The sequence below is a fragment of the Mya arenaria genome, chromosome 2, assembly GCF_026914265.1.
Source record: "Mya arenaria isolate MELC-2E11 chromosome 2, ASM2691426v1".
In the NCBI taxonomy this organism is placed as follows: Eukaryota; Metazoa; Mollusca; class Bivalvia; order Myida; family Myidae; genus Mya; species Mya arenaria.
This window is the reverse complement of record NC_069123.1, coordinates 20,294,660-20,316,164: the sequence shown is the minus strand read 5'-3', so window position 1 is coordinate 20,316,164 and position 21,505 is coordinate 20,294,660. Positions and strand designations below refer to the sequence as shown.

The 21,505-nt window shown below is 36.4% G+C and overlaps 1 protein-coding gene across 1 annotated transcript; it reads right to left on the bottom strand.

Moving 5' to 3' along the window:
- Window positions 1–501: 501 nt before the first annotated feature.
- Window positions 502–19,846, bottom strand: LOC128241783 (cartilage matrix protein-like). The gene is made up of 13 exons (XM_052958868.1): window positions 19,759–19,846; window positions 18,955–18,973; window positions 10,823–11,070; window positions 10,297–10,524; window positions 9,739–9,865; window positions 8,685–8,855; window positions 7,470–7,502; window positions 4,143–4,279; window positions 3,292–3,429; window positions 2,109–2,268; window positions 1,658–1,792; window positions 1,461–1,478; window positions 502–1,272 (listed from the first exon to the last, which is right to left on the bottom strand). The coding sequence occupies exons 1-13, from the start codon at window positions 19,786–19,788 to the stop codon at window positions 722–724; spliced, it is 1,995 nt and encodes a 664-aa protein (XP_052814828.1). The 5' UTR covers window positions 19,789–19,846; the 3' UTR covers window positions 502–721.
- Window positions 19,847–21,505: the final 1,659 nt, after the last annotated feature.

The following is a 21,505-nucleotide window of genomic DNA, read 5'->3' as shown; positions in this document are numbered from 1 at the left end:
GTTAAAAATTAAACATTGTATCGAAAAGAGGGTGTCCCGGGTACATGCAAAGTTTGTCCATAAAAGGACAGGTACCGACTTCTGAAGTTATTTTATTCAACAATGGTAATCGTTTTGATAAAAAATACCAACATTGTATACAAAGGATAACAATAACGTTTTTTAAATCAACTTTCCTGATTGTTTACTACTTAGACCGCAAGCTTGATTCGGTTTACGTATTCTCAAGACATTTCGAATGCGCGACGGGCACGGGGTTAGCTGATACTGAGAGGGAACCAGTCTATCAATACAGAGCATTGAACGGTATAGAATGAGATGATAGTCGAGATTATGTAAATTTTCGCAAGACCGTTATATTGACATAATCCAACAAATACAAACGACAAGATTCAATATATATATATATACATATTGAATCTTGTCGTATATATATTTCGTTCATCAAGGACAATTTGCTTCCACAACTTCTGATTGACGTTAGTGTGTAACAAGGGTCAATAATGCTTGAGTTTTATTTATTTGATATAACGGACAATAGACGCATATAACAACTCAGTCATGCTACATGTATCATAAACAGGACAAATGCCATGATTAATTACAGTAACTGTTTCATATAACATAACAATCATCCTGCCGATCACAATGTGAAAGGCATTCATTTAATTTTATTTATCGTGTAATAGTTAGTCGCTTAGACGTCCATACACAAACCTATTTATTGACTGTCGTTGCACATGAGATTTAGAACCTTCCTCACTATGTTGACAAGGTTTTCCGCCTTTTCTACCGGAAACACGTGTGACAGGTCCGGTGTGTGTTTGTCTCTGTAACTCGCCAGGTCTTTCAGCTGACTCCTGTCCACAGACGACCCAACTCCGACAACAATGCTCCGAGTGCTGTACTTCAATCTTAGTAGATCAGCCTTTGTCTCATCAAAGTCGTTGATCGGGCCGGCAATAAGAAATATCGCAAAACGGTTGGCTTTCGTTGCGCTTCTTCCAAAACCCAAACGGACGCGACTGACAAGAGAATATGCGCTGGTCTGCATAGCATCTTCCACGGCAGGTGCAAATTGATTATCCTTTGTAAACTTCTGTAAAGCTATGTCAGCTTTGTTGCAGCTCTCTACAAGGCCGATTTTAACATTTGTGGAAACCCCGACGGAGTCTCCAATCATTTTTATGAACTCGGTAACTTGCAGCCTGGATTCACCGCCGATACCATAGATCCCAAACATGATCTCTGCCTCGAAGGCGCTTGTGCATTCTGTAAAGGATATACTATGCATTTAAAGAGATCTGTTTTGATATAAATCAGGGCGATGTGTTTATATCGGATTAATGTCATGGTCATAAATACAACACATTTGAGAGGCATGTTATGCCATTCAACTTATTTCATTCGCTGTTTTATTTTGAAGTTTTATAATTAAAGACACGTAAGGCAAGACTTACTCGGTTGGTCTCCAGGAACTGAAACAAAACAGAAATGTTCACAATTATACGTTACACTTTGTGTTTATGGTAAGTTGAATGAACCAAAGGTAGACCGAGAAATTATGTCACACATGAAAACAAAAAGTTGTGTCATTTAAGCCATGTACCATATAAACGATATTGCTTATTGTTACATGTATATGCATGAAACTTGCCTTTGCATGCTTTGTAAGCAAGGAGCTGCTTGATCCTTGAAAGAGCACCATACGCATTCACCTCAAACGTATACTCGTTGACTGGTTTTGACGCCATTTTTTTCAGTTCGGCACGGTCCGTTTTGTTTCCAACCCCTGAGAAAAAAGTTCGGTGTGATATCTATTCCTATTTTTTTCATAAGACCTTAGTTTTTATGTAATGAAACTTTATGATTTAGCCAACATAAACAGGCCTAATATCGATCATCAAATTTACATCAAACATCTAAAATGTCCTTGTTAGCATGCTTTTTTATGGATTTTTATGTTTCAGTTAAAACGCTATCATTATGTGAATATTGATAGAGTAGTTCTTTTTATTAGTATAACAGTTAAACATCATATCTGGCGTGTAAATATGGCAAACTTTCATTAAAATTACAAATCGAGTGACTTAATGATAATACCGCACCGATTGCAAACATATAGATGCCGTCTGTATGGACATCCTTTGCAGCTGAAAATGTCAGGTCGGGTCGTGCGGACCGACCGTCTGTAATCAGAACAGCGATCCGTGCGGCAGTCTGTGGGCGGGCTCCATTTTTCACCGACATGACGTCATTTAGCAATGTCTAAATAGAACAGAAGACACGCGTATGTATTTTCGAACAATGTCATTTAGGTTCAGTAAAATAAAATGTCTAAAAACACTCTTCAAAATGGAAACTTAAGAGTGTTCTAGTGGTATAGATGTCCTACTCTCACCTAAGGGGTTGTGCTTTCGATCCAAACCAGGGGTACTTTCTCATGGCCTCTAAAAAGGACAGCAGTACTGGTGTGTAAGGTTATCGATACCGATTCATATTAACTTCAAGCGCCTGTTCAAATTCGATCTAAGACTAAATGGTCTTCTTGCACTTTTGCGGAACAGAATGACAAGCATTTGCTGAGTTTTAAGCATGGTTTAACGACTATATACCTGATACTAAACATCACTGGACTCTACCTATACCACTTTGCTCATACTGTTAATAAATTAGTCTAGAAGAGGAGCACAGGGTCCTAATATCTATTGTTACCATATAAAATTGCAATTGCACCTCATTGGGGATCCAGGTCCAATTGGTAAACACTTGACTGTCATCCCAAGGGTCGCAGGTTCGACACCAAACCTCATCATAATAATACTAGCCGTCTACCGGCATGGGTGTGAAATGCTGGTCCCTTGTGTCAGTGTATACATTGGTGAACGTTAAATTACTTAGGTATCTCTAAACAGGGTAACATTATGTCTGTGCACTATGCTCCATATTCTTACGCGACTAATTCTACCGCCAGGGCCGACGCCGATGGATAATTCTTGTGATATCGTAAAATAAAATATGAATAGACCATTATCGTTTAAACTCTCAAAAATCAATATAAGTACAACATATATGCTTTAACTGATTTCTTCTGAAACATCAGTTAGCTACAACATAGAAACGAACAGCTAACCAAACACTTAGTTTGTACTGCTTACTGACCTTATGTTGTAAGGCTCACAGTCTTTGCATAATAATAAACGACATACTGTGGCAGTTTGTACAGCTAGCAAACTTCGTGTTCAAAGGCTTTAAGTTTTGACACTAAAAGTTCTCGCGCAGTTGCTATACCTTGAGGGCAAGATGGGTGTTTGTGTTGCCTCCTTGAAACTTGACATTGGCGACTGCGGCCGTTAGCTGCCCTCGGCTTCTGTACTCGTTCAGATAAAACTCCACATTGGCCTCCTTGCTGAACGATATAAGCCCAACCTGGAAACATATGGATGAAGTAGCGGATCCGTAGTGGTCTAGTGGTACGACACTTGACTGTCAAACCAAGGGTCGCAGGTTCGAACCAAGCCGCATCAATAAAAGACTGATACCTTGGGACCGTCGCCCATGGATAGTCCGATTTGCGGCGTAAATAAACATACAAAAACTATCGTTTGTGAGGTTGGTTCGTGGTCACCAAGCCGGACAAGTGGGTTTTCCTCCGGGTACTTCACTCTCCCCCACAACACAAGACCACACACACACACACACACACACGCACACGCACATACACACACACACGCACACACACACACACGTAACATCGGGTCAACGAGAGTGAATACTCATTATTATAATAGGGTGTTATCTGGTTTCATAATCGTTGAAAAATAAATAGCTTAAACATAAATGATTTCGCAACGGACACGACAAGAAAAAACAACAATGCTGCTATGAATAATAAAACAAAACATGGTGTACTTATTTTGTTTTTCCCCGCACTGTCTAATTGGTTCTCGTAACACCAGATCACGTATAAAAACAATTGAAATATGTACCTTGTTAAACATTATTATTGTCGCGTAGATACCGTGACAAATATGCTTCAATTCAATTTGAAGTTGTGCATCTGGCTGAATGTAACATAAGGTTAATAAGTAAGCATTTTGTTTGGGGTTAAATTACAAACACTACGAACACTGGAGTAGTACCTGTGTTTTGCCGCCTTCGACGTCAAAATGACTGATGACATCACTAATGAAGGACAATTGAGTTTTAAAATCTTCTGGCCAGATGCTAGCAGAACTGTCGATGACAAAGACAATATCGGCCTGTTTACCCTGGCATGCTGTAATATAAATGCTAACAGATAACGTGGAAAACTGTAATATAAAGGCTGACAGGTAACGTAGAATGCTGCAATAAAAAGGCTAGCAGGTCTCTTGAAATGTGGTAACAGCAAGGTTCATAGGTAACTTGGAATGTTGAAATAAAAAAGGCTAACATTTAATTTGGAATGCTGTTATAGAAGGGCTAACAGGTTATGTGGAATGCTGTAATATATTATTTTACAGGCGACGTGGAATGTTGTAAAAAAGCTAACAGGTAACGTGGAATGCTGTTATAGAAAGGCTGACAGGTAACGTGGAATGCTGTAAAAGAAAGGCTTACAGGTAACGTGGAATACTGTAAAAAAAGGCTAACAGGCAACATGGAATGCTGTAATAGAAAGGCTAACAGGTAACGTGGGATGGTGCAATATCAAGGCTAACAGGTAACGTGGAAGGCTGTAATAAAAAGGCTAACAGGCAACATGGAATACTGTAATATCAAGGCTAACAGATAACGTGGAATACTGTAATAAAAAGGCTAACAGGCAACATGGAATGCTGCAATATCAAGGCTAACAGGTAACGTGGAATACTGTAATAAAAAGGCTAACAGGCAACATGGAATGCTGTAATATCAAGGCTAACAGGTAACGTGGGATGGTGTAATAGAAAAGCTGAAAGTTAACTAGGAACACTGTAATAGAAAGCTTGACAGGTAACGTGGAATGTTGTTATAGAAAAGTAAACTGGGAACGTGAAATGCTGTAATAGAAAGGTTCACAGGTTACTTTAAATGCTTTTATATAAAGGCCAACAGGGTACGTGGAACGATGTTATAGAAAGGCTAACAGGTAACGTGGATCGCTGTAATGGAAAGGCCAACAGGTTACTTGGAATGCTGTTATATAAAGGCTAACAGGTAACGTGGAACGCTGTAATAGAAAGGCTAACAGATAACGTGAAAAGCTGTTATAGAAAGGTTTACAGGTAACGTGGAACGCTGTTATAGAAATGCTAACAGGTAACGTAAAAATCTGTTATAGAAAGGGTAACAGGTAACGTGGAACGCTGTAATAAAAAGGCTAACAGGTAAGGTGGAACGCTGTAATAGAAAGGCTAACAGATAACGTGAAAAGCTGTTAAAGAAAGGCTTACAGGTAACATGAAACACTGTTGTAGAAAGGCTAACAGGTAACGTGGAACGCTGTAATAGAAAGGCTAACATGTAACGTGAAAAGCTGTTATAGAAAGGCTTACAGGTAACGTGGAACGCTGTAATAGAAAGGCTAACAGGTAACTTGGAACGCTGAAATAGAAAGGCTAACAGGTAACGTGGAAGGCTGTAACAGAAAGGCTAACATATAACGTGGAAGGCTGTAATAGAAAGGGCAACAGTTAACGTGGAACGCTGTAATAGAAAGTCTAACAGATAACGTGAAAAGCTGTTATAGAAAGGCTTACAGGAAACATGGAACGCTGTTGTAGAAAGGATAACAGGTAACGTGGAACGCTGTAATAGAAAGGCTAACAGGTAACGTGGAACGCTGTAATAGAAAGGCTAACAGATAATGTGAAAAGCTGGTATAGAAAGGCTAACAGGTAACGTGAAAAGCTGTTATAGAAAGGCTAACAGGTAACGTGGAACGCTGTAATAGAAAGGCTAACAGATAACGTGAAAAGCTGTTATAGAAAGGCTTACAGGTTACATGGAACACTGTTGTAGAAAGGATAACAGGTAACGTGGAACGCTGTAATAGAAAGGGTAACAGGTAACGTGGAATGGTGTAATAGAAAGGCTAACAGGTAACGTGAGATGGTGTAATAGAAAGGCTAACAGGTAACATGGAACGCTGTAATAGAAAGGCTAACAGATAACGTGAAAAGCTGTTATAGAAAGGCTTACAGGTAACATGGAACGCTGTTGTAGAAAGGATAATAGGTAACGTGGAACGCTGTAATAGAAAGGCTAACAGATAACGTGAAAAGCCGTTATAGAAAGGCTAACAGGTAACATGGAACGCTTTTAAAGAAAGGCAAGCAGATAACGCAGAAAGCTGTAATATAAAGGCTGACAGGTAACGTGGAACGCTGTAATATTAAGGCTAAGAGATAACGTGGAACGCTGAAATAGAAAGGCTAACAGATAACGTTAAAAGCTGTTATAGAAAGGCTGACAGGTAACATGGAACGCTGTTAAAGAAAGGCTAACAGATAACGTAAAAAGCTGTAATAGAAAGGCTAACAGGTAACGTGGAACGCTGTAATAGAAAGGCTAACAGATAACTGTTATAGAAAGTCTACAGGTAACGTAGAACGCTGTTATAGAAAGGCTAATTTGTAACGTGGAAAGCTGTTATAAAAAGGCTAACAGGTAACGTGGAACGCTGTAATAGAAAGGCTAACAGGTAACGTGGTATGATGCACTAGAAAGGTTGACAGATAACGTGGAAAGCTGTAATAGAAAGGCTAACAGGTAACGTGGTATGCTGCAAAGGATAACGATAACCGGTAAGGTGGCATGTTGTTATAGAAATGCTTAATTACCAGTAACCTGGTTTTGCAGCGCGTGGTGAATACAGGTGGCAGCATTGCATAAGCGTGTTGAACAAAATAGTATGGATATAATTATGTCATTTTAAGTTCCACAGACTATGAACGATACTGGCAAGGGATTTTTGGCAGCAAAATATATATCACGACACTCCATTTCCATTCCTATTGCCTTTTAAACAGAGTATATTCTTTTTAGCACGTAACTAATATACTGAATTGTAATAAATGAGAAATGCCAAAGCCACGTAATTGTCATATCTGCCGACAACCATTTTGTCGTGGATTGCTCATTTTTCTGCCGAGTGTTCCTTGGTATTTGATGGTTGTAACTGATATGGACCAATTATCACATGTTCGTGGCACTAATTATCCGCGCTCATGCTTAAATGGCAGGGTTAATTAAACATGTACATAGAACCGTCGTGCTAGTAACGTTCATTTGTAAAATTCCACAGATATTTGCAGCGTTTTTGTGCACCTAAATTCATTGATCATATCAAGACTACTCTACTCTGATATTAAACAAAGGGACTTCTCAGTAGTTAAAAAACTACTAAGATCTGGTTTAAAAAGTGCTACAAGGATTCAGTTACTATTCAAATTTAAAATATAAATGGTATAGTTTCACATTTCAATTGATAAAACAACACTTACTCGCATTTGTCTCTTCATCTTTTGGCATCTTTTCTGCATGAAAAACATAAGAATATTAAAGTAGAATATTACAGTAGAATAATACACATGCTACTATAAATAGTAACATTTTATTATAGAAATTCGTTCCCGCAATAATGATTATCGTCTCCGCCCGTGAGATTATCACGGCACGTCAGGGCGATTATGGCATAATTGCCTGACGAAGACGAGAACGTGCACACTGACGTCATTTTTACGAAAATAAAATGGCCGCCGTATACTTGGTAGGCAAACATTTAAACATTATTAAAAGCTTTAAAGGGATTAAAATGGAACTATCGGTGCAATAATAGTGAAATTAGTTTTACCAATAATGACGCCTTTCGTGTTTCAGTAACGAGTACTACCCGAAACCGTACTGGATATTTACATTCGGTAAAGGTCATAAAGCAGTGAGACAAGGAAATATTTTGTTGAAACGTTTTGTTTTACTTTATTCGCTGAGAAATGTTAACTATTCCAGCGAAATGGCTAGGGTCATTCAAGCCGAGATTCTTATGAAACTGCTTCTAGGCTTGATCAACCCTAGCTGTGCTCACCTATTGAAATGAACATAACAATCAGCCGATGTAAAACAGAAAATATTTGAAGAATGGAAAAATTGCAGGCTTATTCTGAAAACACGAAAAGGTCTGGTATTTTGATTTCCAGTCTCTCGTTATTATTCGCTTGTATATCTCATTTTTAAGACTTTCAGACTTACATGCCAATTATATGACATATCCTTCATTATTCCACACAATCATGTTTTTAAATCCATTTGAAATCATTGACAAAATGACAAAACATATGTATTATACAGGATAATACATGGTTGACCATGGCTTTTGGTTCATAATTGCCCCAGTGAAAATAATTGCCCTCGGGCAATTATTCCTTCCACTGGGGCAATTATCAACCAAAAGCCATGGTCAACCATGTATTATTCTATAAATATTACAGTTACAGTAGAATATAACAGTAGAATACAACACGATTAAATCATTGGCTCCCACATTTTTGTTATCGCTAGTCTCTTAGCCTGTTGTTCTTCTATGTACTTGATATGTACGCTCATACGTCCCATACTGTGTCGTTCCAGATGGATAATTGCCCTTTTTACAAAACATACGGCGAGAGGCTGTAACAGTTGTCAGAATTCGTGATGTCAACTATGGAAAGAGGAGTACTCACCAGAAGTTGTAGACCGCATTGTTGTGGTTTGAGTAGGTTTCGTTGTTGTTGTCGTCGTTGTTGTTGTTGGTGGTGGTTGTGGTGTTGTCGTTGTTGTTGTAACTTTTATGGTTGTAGAAGTAGCAGTCGTTGTTGTCGTTTGTGGGGAAGCTGTTGTTGTTTTTTCTATCACTAAAATTTAGACTCAGCTATGTATCAGTAGGTTTAGCCATCAACCTTAATGTTGAGTTTACTAAATATGGTTCCTGTTTCACCTTCGTACTTTTTTGTACCTTAAGCAAGTTTTATCACGACTTTTAAGTTATCTGAATCTATCCGAATAGACTGGTATATATATATACATTACCGTGTAATGTTGATATGACTTGATAATGCTAGTTGATTACTTATATGTAAAATAAATGAGCATGTCTACATAAAACATGAAGTTATTGTAGTGTGTATTTTTGCTCTTTATTATACCTGGAATCGGACGTGAAATGAACTTTGTTCAAGCAAAAAAAGCATGTGTATTACATTATTTTCTGTCTAATGTTAATTTTCTTTTCCTGAAGTGTTTGGCGCAAATGACTTTATACAAGCAAGCATGCGTTAGCCGCTATATGATCCACTTAAAGCACCACCAATTAAATCTAAATGGAATATATTCAGTTGTTTTCGGCAGAGGCTTTCAAAGTGAGTAAATAATCGGAATCCGTTCCGCGATCCAATTGGCGAAGACATGGGCATAACATGGGCTTCTTTATTTGAAAAATAATGTGTATCGGATACCACCGTGATGTCATATCCGCTATTGAGGAAAGATGGACATTAAAGAAAATGTGCGTTTGCGTACGTGCGTGCGTTCGGTTCGTGTGTGTGTGCATGCGTGCGTGCACATGCATGCGTGTGTGCGTGGGTGTATGTGTGTGTGTGTACCGTGGTCAGGCATTAAAGGTGTTAGTCAAGTGATTTTGGGTTTACGATCACCAGAGGCACTTGTACTTTTCATGGGAAAAGAGTGACAATAATCAACAACTGGTTATCAACAAAAGACTTTTAACCCCTGGATTACCCTCGCATGCCTGTAAGGCGATTAGTTGCTGCCATTTGATGCCTTTCAAGTCGTCAAAATTCTTGATCTTGAAATAGTTGTTCGAGGCCGGGGGAGATGCCACCGCCTTAAGCTCCTCGTCATCAACCTACCGGGAGTAAGTGCCGTATACTTTCACGCATACAACCCCATTCATCATGACCGTTTTAACCATGGGAGGTATTTTTAAATTGTATTGCCTTTCATATGGACAGGATTTCTACTCAGAAAATATTTTAACAAGTATAATAACTAGTAAAGAAACGTTTTCACATGTCAAAATGTGTGGAGAAATTGACAAATTTTGAAGAGCTGAAATATAAATTGAAAATGATACCTTACATATGTAATTGAAAAAATACCCATAAGAGGTAAAGCTTAACCAAGCTTTTATAATTTGAGCAAATACGGGTATTCAAATAGTGTTCAAAAGTCGTCATTTTAAAATTGGGGTTTATGATAACTATGAGTAAGCGTCCAATACAGAAATACTTCTTTGAATTTATATAGTAATTATACAGCATACTGTGTCATACTTACTTGGTTTCCAATTCCTACTGTCAGAATTTTTATCCCTGATTGTTTTACATCGTCAGCTGCCTGTAATGTTGCGGCGCCATACGTGGCTTTACCGTCCGTGAGTACGATAGCAATATGCGGGACGTTGTCGCGGGCACCGGTTTCCTGAGCGAATAGGTCAGTCATGGTCGCCTCAAGAGCTGTGTGAGTTAATGTATGGTATCCATCGTCCTGCCGAATAGCCGTGAGCTGAAATAATAACCTTAACTAAATAGTTTGCAACATGTCTATAACGAATCCATAAAATGCTTCTGTAAATGATTTCATGAAAATCGAAAATGGTGTAAAGAAGAGGATGCCGGAAGCTGTTCTGAACGGCGGACGCACACATGTATCGATACTAGACCCTTTTCAGCTAACATCGCGTTAAGATTGCAGAATTTGATAAAATCCCTTCGTTTTTGTCATAACTTTTTGTACTGATGAATTACAGACCCTTTCTTCACATATCTACCCAAAATTAACGTGAACGTGAAGTCGACCGTACCTGAGAAAGGATCCTATCCTTATCTTGAACAGCGTTGAAATGAAATTGTTGGACGACTTTGTCAGAAAATGTCAAAGCAGCAACGTGAGTGTTGTTTTTACTGACGACAAATTTCTCCACGAGATGCTTGATAAACTCAAGCTGGGTTTTAAAGTTCGGGTTCCATATGCTTCTTGAGCTGTCGATGACGAAGGCGACATCTGCAGGCGTTGCACATTGCCCAGTTTCTCCAAGTCCGGCACCGAGCGCTAATAACAGGAAACGTCAATGATAAGTAATCAAAGCGCGAATGCGCTCAAACACTATCTGCGGGCAAATATGTTAGAGTTGCAAATTGTATTTGAACAATGGGAATGGGTGAAGGGCACATAGATAAAAGTTGAAACTGTGCCGAGGGTCAAGAGCGCTTGTGCCCAGATTTGGCGAGGAAACAAACATATCTATGTCTATTTTATGGCGTCTTGTGTCATTTTGTTTATGTAAACGCCACTTCAATCGTCGTAATCCCCATCCCCATGTATTTAATGTTACAATGCATGCCCCTTTAAATCGTTTCTAAAGGTTTTTCGTTGCTTTGATTAGATATCATACGATAGGAAAGTATAATACATCATATATATCATTTCCTTTTATGACCATACACGTTTTGTTTAAGGAAAATCATTTGTTTACAAACAACTTCAGCAATAATTCCATTCAAAATGCACAGCTTATCACTTCAGTCGACGTATCCCCCATCCCCATGTATTTGAAGTTATAATGCATGCCCCTTTCAATCGCTTCTAAAGGTTTTTCGGTGCTTTGATTAGATATACGTTAGGCAAGTTTTTTGGACATACACGTTTTAATTGTTTAAGGAAAAAGATTTTATTTTACGAACAACTTGAGCAATAATTCCTTTCAAAATGTATGTAGAAACTATGCTTAGAATATCGGTCAATTAATGTAGTTGAAACCATTTTTAGATAATCGGAAATTGTCTGTTCTAAGAATGAGAATATGATTGTGCTTTTTCAAGTTTTATTGATAAATAAATGTTATTTATGTTTTATGTAAGTATCTGTGTAGAAATAGTACTAGTACTGTTATGAATGCTTCGCACTCTTTGGGTGTTTTACAGGTTTAATCCGAACTACTTTGCTTCACCAAACGTATGCATAACTCACTGTCGTATCAGGGCTTGTGTGTTAATATAAATTGAAAGCCTAAAAATGTCTAAAAATACACCGCTAAAAAAAGCTAAGAATACACCGGAACGAAGCTTTTATGCAAAAAAATGAAAACATCAAATTAGAAATATAAACGCCTAAAATCATAGAATGAATAGTATTTTGTTAGTGTATAGTTTTGGCGCTTAATTAACAAACTTCGCAAGTCAAAAACTAACCAAAAAGTGTTTGAAGTGACATTTGGCGACCGTAGATGTAATAATTCTCAAGATATAAACAATGGTTGAAAAGAACATTTTTCTGATCTGTACAAAACTGACATTGATCCGAGCTTTGATGATGAACACCTTTTAACATGTGAAGAAAGGTTGAACATCATCAAATCTAATCTGCCAGTTGGAAATTATGTTGAGTTCCATCTAACAGAAAAAGTAATTTTACAATGTTTGAAAACTTGCAAAAAAGGAAAAGCAAGTAGCTATGACATAACTAATTATGAACACTTAATATAGGGCGGACAAAAAACAATTCTGTTATTATTACGACTGTTTTACAATATTACAAAATTTGCTCATTTCCCTATTGACATGAAAAAAGGCATTATCACAACTTTATACAAAGGCGGGAACAAAAAGAAAAACGATCCGAATAGCTATCGTGCTATATCATTGTGCTCTACAGTACTGAAACTTTATGAAAAGGTAATTCTATTTGAAATGAAAGGTGAAGAGTGGCTAACGTGCAATAACCTCCAAGGTAGCTTTCAAAAACATTTTAGTTGTATCATGCCATCATTTCCTGTTCGTGAAAGCATATATTTTACAAGGGAAAACAATAGTAAGCTGTATACCTGCTCACTTGATGTTCGTCATGCGTTTGATCATGATAATTTTACAATTCTGCTTACAAAGTTATACGATGCCGGTGTCAACCCATATTTGTTAAAAGTTTGCATTAATATGTTCGAAAACGTCTATAGTTGCGTACGAACACAAGGATGGGTATCCAGTGGTTCCCTATACAACAAGGAACGAGACAGGGCCAGTGCTGGAGTCCATTTTTGTATCTCTTCTACATTAATAATCTTATGCACACTATTGAGAAATCAAGGCACTCGTTGACTATATTTGTAGGTTGTCCAACGCACGCCGACAACATGGTACTACACTCGCTCAGCAAAAATAGCCTGAGCGAACTAATGAACATTTGTTATCTAATTCAATCAAAGGACGATATCAGTATAATGCTAGTAAAACAAAAGTAGTTGTATTTTACGAATCAAAGTCGATGTTCACACGCAGTGAACGATTGTGGTGCTTAGAAACAGACTGTGTAGAAGAAACAGTCAGTTACGTTCATTTCGGGGTACTATGCGACAAGTGTATGAATTTAAAAAAGAGTATAGAAGATGCATTAGTAAATTAAGAAAAACTGATTTCGGTCTAATAGATTGCGGAGCATCAGATGACAAAAGTCTACACCCTCTAACCATGAAACATTTGTACGAAACGGTTGTACTTCCAAAGGCTTTATACTGTTGCGAGTTTGGTACAATTTCTCAGTAGCACAAATAAACTCCCTTAATCGTGTCCATAAACAATGTATTAAGTCGATTCAAGGATTTTCACGCGCATGTAGATCAGACGTAGCACTAGGCTCTATCGGTATTTTATCTATTAACTACATATTAGACAAAGGAAAACTTTTGTTCTTCGGACAACTTTGCAAACTGGACCCCGCGAAAACCGTTAAATGAATATTTATATACAGACTTATTGAGTTCCTTGGGAATCCAAGTCAAATAACAGGATTTTTCCCCGATTTATATCAAAATATTGTGCAAATACAATATTTTGGTTTATGTAAACCAATGTCTAGAAAATGGCACGTTTCTAGAAATGTGCACGTGGAAAAACATCGTTAGGAAATATATTTACGAAGTTGCTAACGCAGAATATCAATCAAGGCTATTGAGTGAAAAAAGTTTGCGTTGTTTTCTGTCTATAAATAATGAAATATCACCATGTATTATATGGAGGTTCAGTCAAATATATCGCGAGTAACACAAATATTGCAGGACGGTGGCTCTAGCTCTAAGTAAAACTTTCAGCAGACCCTACGTTACACAATATATGTTCTGATCTAACGTATTTCATTTCAGATCATATTTTGTTATTTTGTCGTTCGAACGATACTACTAGGCAGTGCCTTGGCAAAATCTAAGTTAATTGTTCACAGCAAAACAGTCTGACGGATTTTGTCAAATGCATCATTCAGAACAATTATTAGAAATGATGTCCGGTTTCCGATCATTTACGCTCAGCGACCACAGTCGAGTACATATTTTCAAGACGGTACTACGATACTTACAGTTTCTCAACAGGCCACTGTAAACATGCCCTCATTTGAAGTCTTGTTAATTTTGGTTGTTTTTGTAAAAGTAACTATTTATTTCACTGTGTTTACTGTACTTATAAATGTCACTCCTTTATCATTGTCATAATTCTCACCAAAATGCAGGACCATGTTTAGTGTAGGGACATGTCATTTATTTCCCATTCTTTGTATTGTTGTGTACCCTTAAATTGATGTCATGCATATAATTTTCCTATTCTTTTCTATGTAATAATTATATGTATATTCATGTATTGTATGTTATACATATGTTATGCTTTCCATTGTTGGAGGAATAAAAGAATCTATCTATCTATCTGTTATTGTATAGCAGGCAAATCATAGTATTTGAAGCATGAGCAACGCGAAACCTGAGATACAACTATTTTGACACTCAGACAATCATTTTTGTTTCTTATCTCATAAAAGTAATATAAAAAATACACCATTACAAATAAGCGTGCTTCAGGGTCACGTCAGGTTATAATAACAAACCCTGCAGGCGATGGGACACTTGCGGTCGGTAATAATTTTTTGAACATCTTGGACTAAACTCAGAGTGAATATCATTATGTTACCTTCCTACCAGAGCCTCCATTATTTTGACCCACATTAATCTGATAAATATAGCGATCTAAAAATATTTATAGTTATATTCTGCTAAAAATAAAACGCCGGGATACAGAAATACAGCGCGGAAATAGCCGAACAAGCAAGAACTCATACTCGGACTGCAATACAACTAATCTATTTGTATGGTTTCGACGTCATTCTGATAAACATAGAGCGCATTGAGACAAAAAAAATGGGTTAAAACGACATGAAAAGAAGTAGTTCTTTGGAGTTTGCGGTCTTAAAAACGGAAGTAGATAAACATAGTTCATGCAAATATGTTCATATATTTTATATGCGTTTGAATGTTTATTATTATTAATTTTATTTCCATCATTATTATTATTATAATAATTATTATTATTATTATTATTATTACTACTATCATTACAATTATTTTTATTTATCTATTTTATATTTTTTTTATAATCATCATCATCATCATCATCATCATCATCATCATCATCATCATTATTATTATTATTATTATTATTATTATTATTATTATTATTATATCTAACATAGTCTTTGCTTTATATTAAACACTTTCTTTGTATTATTATTTTAAAGAATAATTTGGCGATCTATGGAAAAAGAAGCGCGTGCAGCGATGCCGCAGGCCGAGAAAGCTCGTAGTTCCAAAAAATAAACTTAATTGGTGTTTGCACTTATTTGAACGATTATTATTCAAATTGTTGTTTGAACTGAGTTGAGAATTTTACTGAGATGACCTCGTTAAGATTTTAATATTCGTAATGATCAACAAAAGCTTGGATAATTTGGTAATGAATTTGCTTGATTGGTTGCATATCATGAAGAGCAAATTAATGGAAGAAAACTTAAATATCAATATTGCCACAAAATATTTTAATTGTGCACTGAATAGTTGTCAATACGATTTGGTATCTGATGACACATCGTTCATGACGTAAGCTTCAACTGCCTCCAGACTTAGCTGTCACTTATAGTAACATTGCACATGCGCATAGGGCAGGGCGGTTTATGAAAAAAACCTACCAAATCATGAAGACCAAAAAAGGAAATGACCGTCAAATCTGCTGTACATGATATGGAGCTACAGTAAATGGGGTAAATCCTCGATTGTCATTGGTCCACAAATATGTGGGAACACCAAAAGAAACATTGAAACGAACATGAAAGAAAGGTTTCGCCGATCGAAAGCTTTTTCATCGTTTTTGTTTACCTAGGTAATTAAGGTTGAGTTAGAGTTTAACAGTATAAATATATGTATTACTAAAACAAAAGTTCGATTTTTGTCGACGGTTTAAATGACAGTCTTGGAGACTGAAGTACAACGTTTTAACTTTTTTTATTTGCAAAGTTCGATACCTTTAATACTGTCATTTGTATTAGGTCTGCACTGGTAAACTCTGCTTTTTGGGTTGTAGAATTTAATAAATCAATCGGAGAAGTGCAATATATAAATGTATATTCATTTACGAGTTAAAGACGAGCAATACTGCCAAGTGAACACACTATGATAATGTTTCTTACAGTTTATACAAATGTTAGTAATTTGAAGTGATATCAAAATACAAGAGGTAAAAAACGCAAAATGTTTAAAAATACAGGATCTTGTAATTTTATTATAATCACAATATTTGTGTTAGTTCACAAACTATGGTTTGGGCGTTATTGGTCGTATGACATGTAACGCCGCATGGTAGCATCGACGCATCAACGTGTTGTTTTTTTCCGTTTATGCGGTGATTTTCAACGCGAAACAAGGCGACCATGTTTATGCGGCGACGCTCAACGCATAAAGCAGAACTTGTTTATATGGGGCGCAACTGTGCCTTTTTTGCCACATACAGAGGATTACCTTAACCATTTATTATAAAGCTAAAAAATAGAGTTCTAATATTTTAACAAAAACGTTGATGATGATGATTATCATGATGATGATGGTTGTGGGGATGATGATGGTGGTGGTGGTTGTGATTGTGGTGATGATGATGATGGTTGCGATGATGTTGTTGATTATGATGATGATTCAGATTAGGGCGTAGCATATTACTGTCATTTTGAAAATACGGGAAAAGTAGGCAGGCAAATTGGTCAAATTAAAGATAATATTTTAAAGTTGAGTCAAAATTGAAAGTTCAAAATAAATTATTACTCCCCTTGGAGTGTTCACATCTACAGTGGTTCTTAACAAGTAAATAATTCTTAACTCATCTGAGCACAAAGAGCACATGTGGAGGTGTGAGGATTGTTGGATTTCTGTTGTTTGTCCGTCGTTAACAATTGACTTTTCTAGAAACGTTTGAAATGACGTTGAAAGTGCGCATTGTCAAGGGTACATGCCCGTCAGTCTAAGAAAAAGGCGAGAACATATGTTACGTCATACGGTGATTCAATTTTCTGATTGTCCCAAATGACGGTGTTGTGCGTTGTCGTAAAATATATTCCCGTCGTAAGTCGGGCCAAACGCCATTTCAAACGTTTTCGCAGAAAGGTCAATTTCTTTCGTTCTCATTTAAACCGATCTTACAAAATCTTTGTCAGAATTTGCGTCTCTAAAAGTCTAGTTCAAAGCTTGGTTAAGTGGACACAAAAAACCGTTCTTGATGAAACATTATCAACCACTATTGTACTAGTATGTGTTTTAATTGTTTTTATATGCGGCGAAAGTGTGCCTTTTTGCCACATAAGAAAGTCCTGTTTATGCGTTGAAAACCACCGCATAAACGTGGTCGATTTCGTTTATGCGGCGATGCTGTTATGCGTCGTTACAACGCCACTCGAGTCTTTGCATTTGGTGGATAAAGATAGTTTTTCATTATGTCGGATGTGTTTGTCAGACTTTCAACCTTTCCACAATGTTTACAACTTTACTACACAATACGAGCTATTTATTTGTATTGACAGCTCATTCTCGGCTGACAAAATATGCTAAAATTTAGTTATGGGTTTGCTACACATTCGCATCTTAAGATCGGCAGTATTTTTCAAAACTCATTTTTAATTTTTGTGGTCTGCACTTTCTTATATATCTGATATCGTCTGCTAACTCGTCCACAATTTCACCTCATCGCCACTTATAAAAAACAACAACTGTATTTGTTCCTTTAATCAGGCTCCATGAAGTATTCGACAGTAAATGTTATCCAACAACAAGTATTTTTCAAAATTTTATCAAAACTTATTTTGGTAAATAAGGGGCCATAATTACCAACAGTCTCAAGTTTGAGTTCAAATGTCAAAACAGCAAATCTTCATTTCATTGTAAGTTTCTTTCTTCTCAAGTTTTGGTGATGAGACTTGCTCAATTTATAAGTATTCGAATTTGTACAATTATTCACATTCATTTTTGTAAAACGAGTTAAAGCTGAACTATCACAGATTAACCTATTTGACAACTTTTTCTTTTTTGTCTCAGAAGGAGCTGATTTTTGCATCAGTGTTTTCAAATCAGTCATAATTGATACACACAATAGAGCAGATCTCAATTGTTCGGAGAACTGCCGAAATTTTCAGTTCTTAAAGCGTTAGTAAAGCTATAGAACATCAATTTTCGAGCGTAAATTTTAAAAACTGCGATCCGATATTTTATTAGCAGTCTTATATAAAGGGTTTTCAGACATTTACGCAAATGTTGGCACATTCCAAGACAAAACATTTTCAAAACGGTCAAGCTGAGAGAGTGCAGCTTTAATAAAGAGTGTTCTTTGTAATTTAATAAAAGAGCTTTACGAGTCTAAGTCTAGACTTGGAATTGAGTCTGTTTGTAATCATTGCCCCAGTACCCAGTCGTTATTGATTTTAACCAGATGCATCGTTTGATTAAAAAGAAGCAGGGCATTTAGCCGGTTAATGCTTGTTAATATGCATTTATCAAATTAAAGTGGTCGCCTTTTTCACACTTTAATTGGTAAATGCATATAAACAAACACTAACCTATTCATTTCACGCTTAAAGAAAGTATAAACTCACCGCCGTAACTGGGCAATATCTGAAAGTGAAATTGATATGAATTAAATCACAGGTAGATAGGAGACGGATATATTTTTACTTCGATGTAAGATCAAAATTTAATTAATTGATCATAGAAAATGAAAAAAAAATATATTCTTGCGAAAGGCGTGAGCACAGATGCAATTGATTTAAACCGAAATTGATCTATTTTTCTGTCCCTTTTATATTTTAAATTTACGGGATTAATTCGTGTTCAAAACATCGTCATCTTGACGTCACACTTGTGATGTCATTGAGATAACGTTCGCACTGTTACCTTACAACCCGGAACCAATGGGAAATTTTATATGTTCAATACATATGCTTCCATTAAATTTGCTATTTTCACTGCATTGAAATAACAGTAGTGTAAATAAAATAAATAATATGCTCTTCGGTTGATCTGTGTGGTTGTATCACGTATAGCTACATCGAACTCGACACTCGGTCTGGTGCGACATGGACTTAACGCAAGCAGCTCGAAGTGATACAACCCGATGATAGTTCATATGTAGTTCATACCTGTTAAATTTCGGTGTAATGCGTGCATGATTTAGACTTAATATCGGCACCTTGACAGAATTTCCTTACAACACACTGTTCTTCTTTCTGTTTCCGTATCACAAAGTATATAAGTGGACATGTACAAATTAAATTTTACAATTTAACGCAAAAGGAAAACTACGTTTATCTGTCGAAATACTAAGAATACAGATTGCCGTTTTAACAAACAATATGATTGCTTTATTATATATGCCATCCAATTACGGAAAATATACTCACCACACAAAATATTGTTGCAAGTGTATACATTCTCAAGAGTAACGAAATGCTCCGTGCAAGACACCACACTGAACAATGTGAAGGCACTGAAAATGCTGCAATTTATATTTTCCCTGAAAAAGAATTTGCTAATTCGTATCAGCAATTACACATTAATAAATGGCATGGCATTATAAAAAATGGTAATTTGAGACATACAGTCTAACCTAGAGAAGCAAATTAAATAAATTCTTGTGAAATAAACCGTAATTGCATAATTGTGTTTAATAAGGTTAATAATTAATAGGTTAATAGTATTATTTATACTATTTGTTTGTTTGTAACTGACATTCCACTGAAATAGATGTGTCGCCCGGTTGATCAGTTCCGTTAGTGTTAGTTATCAAAGGTCATCCGTACCCTGGAGTAAAAATATTGAGTATATATATATATATATATATATATATATATATATATAGATAGATAGATAGATAGATAGATAGATAGATAGATAGATAGATAGATAGATAGATAGATAGATAGATAGATAGATAGATAGATAGATAGGGCTACCTTATGCTAGTTTCGAAATATTATTATTTTATTTAGACGAACCTACGTTCAAGGTATTACCATAACTTGGAATAGTGTTATTACCTTTATAAACACCATGCCTTATATTAAAAGTATATTATTTTTTCTGTTTATGACAACTCAGTCTTATTTCGTGATGGACCGTTCGACAATAACATCCTCAACCTATTGTATTAAACAGTTCTGATGCCCTATTTTCTTAACGTTCTGTATTCTCATTTAATTTTCGCATAGAGAACAAATAAACACACACACACACACACACACACACACACACACACACGCACACAGCAAAAAAAACTCAACCACACGTGAATGCACACGTTTCACACACACACACACACACACGCACGCACGCACACACGCTCACACGCACACGCACACACACGCTCACACGCACACGCTCACACGCACACACAAACACACGCACACACACGCGCGCACGCACGCACACACACACACACATACACGTACGACAGCGATGTCCCCTACTCTTAGGTACTCGTAAAATATAACCTACAATGGAGATTTGATTTTTGTTATAGATTTTGAAACAAATATCACATACACTACAATAAAATGTTACGTTAATTTCAGTATTTCAGCCATTCCCTTTATCTAGAGTACATTCTAAAAAAGTATTAAAATCGCCCCCGATAATAAACAATTTTTTTTTATAATTTGCTACCAGAAACTCATGTAAGGCTTTAAATATTTCAGGTTCATCTTTGTTAGGTCCATAATATTTATTAAAGTTAATTCCTTTTCATTTAATTTAATGTATTGTGCAATAATTCTTATTGAAAGCTGTCAAATAGCGGGTTAAGCATTATGCATCACGGCATACAAAGTCTCAAACCAATATTGATATTATAGAAATCGAAGCTCAACCTTATGACAGTCTTGTATTCACAGAAACCTGGAGTAATAAGACCATTTCAAACGAGGAATTACAAATTCCTAAATTTATCACGCCTTATCGTTGCGACATTCGGGATAGAACCGGGGGAGGTGTTGCCTATTGTTGCCGTGAAGGTATCCGTGCCATAGAACGAATAGAGTTTCATGTAACGTCACCAACGTAAACTCCTTATTTGGTGGAATATACCGCTCTCCAGACTCAATCAACACCCAGTGGCTTAACAAGGAACAAAGTCTCGACGGAGCTTTTAAT

Excerpts from the sequence above, each read along its gene's own strand:
- LOC128241783 (XM_052958868.1), bottom strand. The coding sequence starts at position 19,788 with ATGTATACACTTGCAACAATATTTTGTGTG. Across the intron at positions 8,856-9,738 it reads CGCCTTACAGGCATGCGAGG|TGATAGAAAAAACAACAACA; the intron begins GTAATCCAGGGG and ends TCTAAATTTTAG. Across the intron at positions 4,280-7,469 it reads AGATGAAGAGACAAATGCGA|CATGCCAGGGTAAACAGGCC; the intron begins GTAAGTGTTGTT and ends TTTATATTACAG.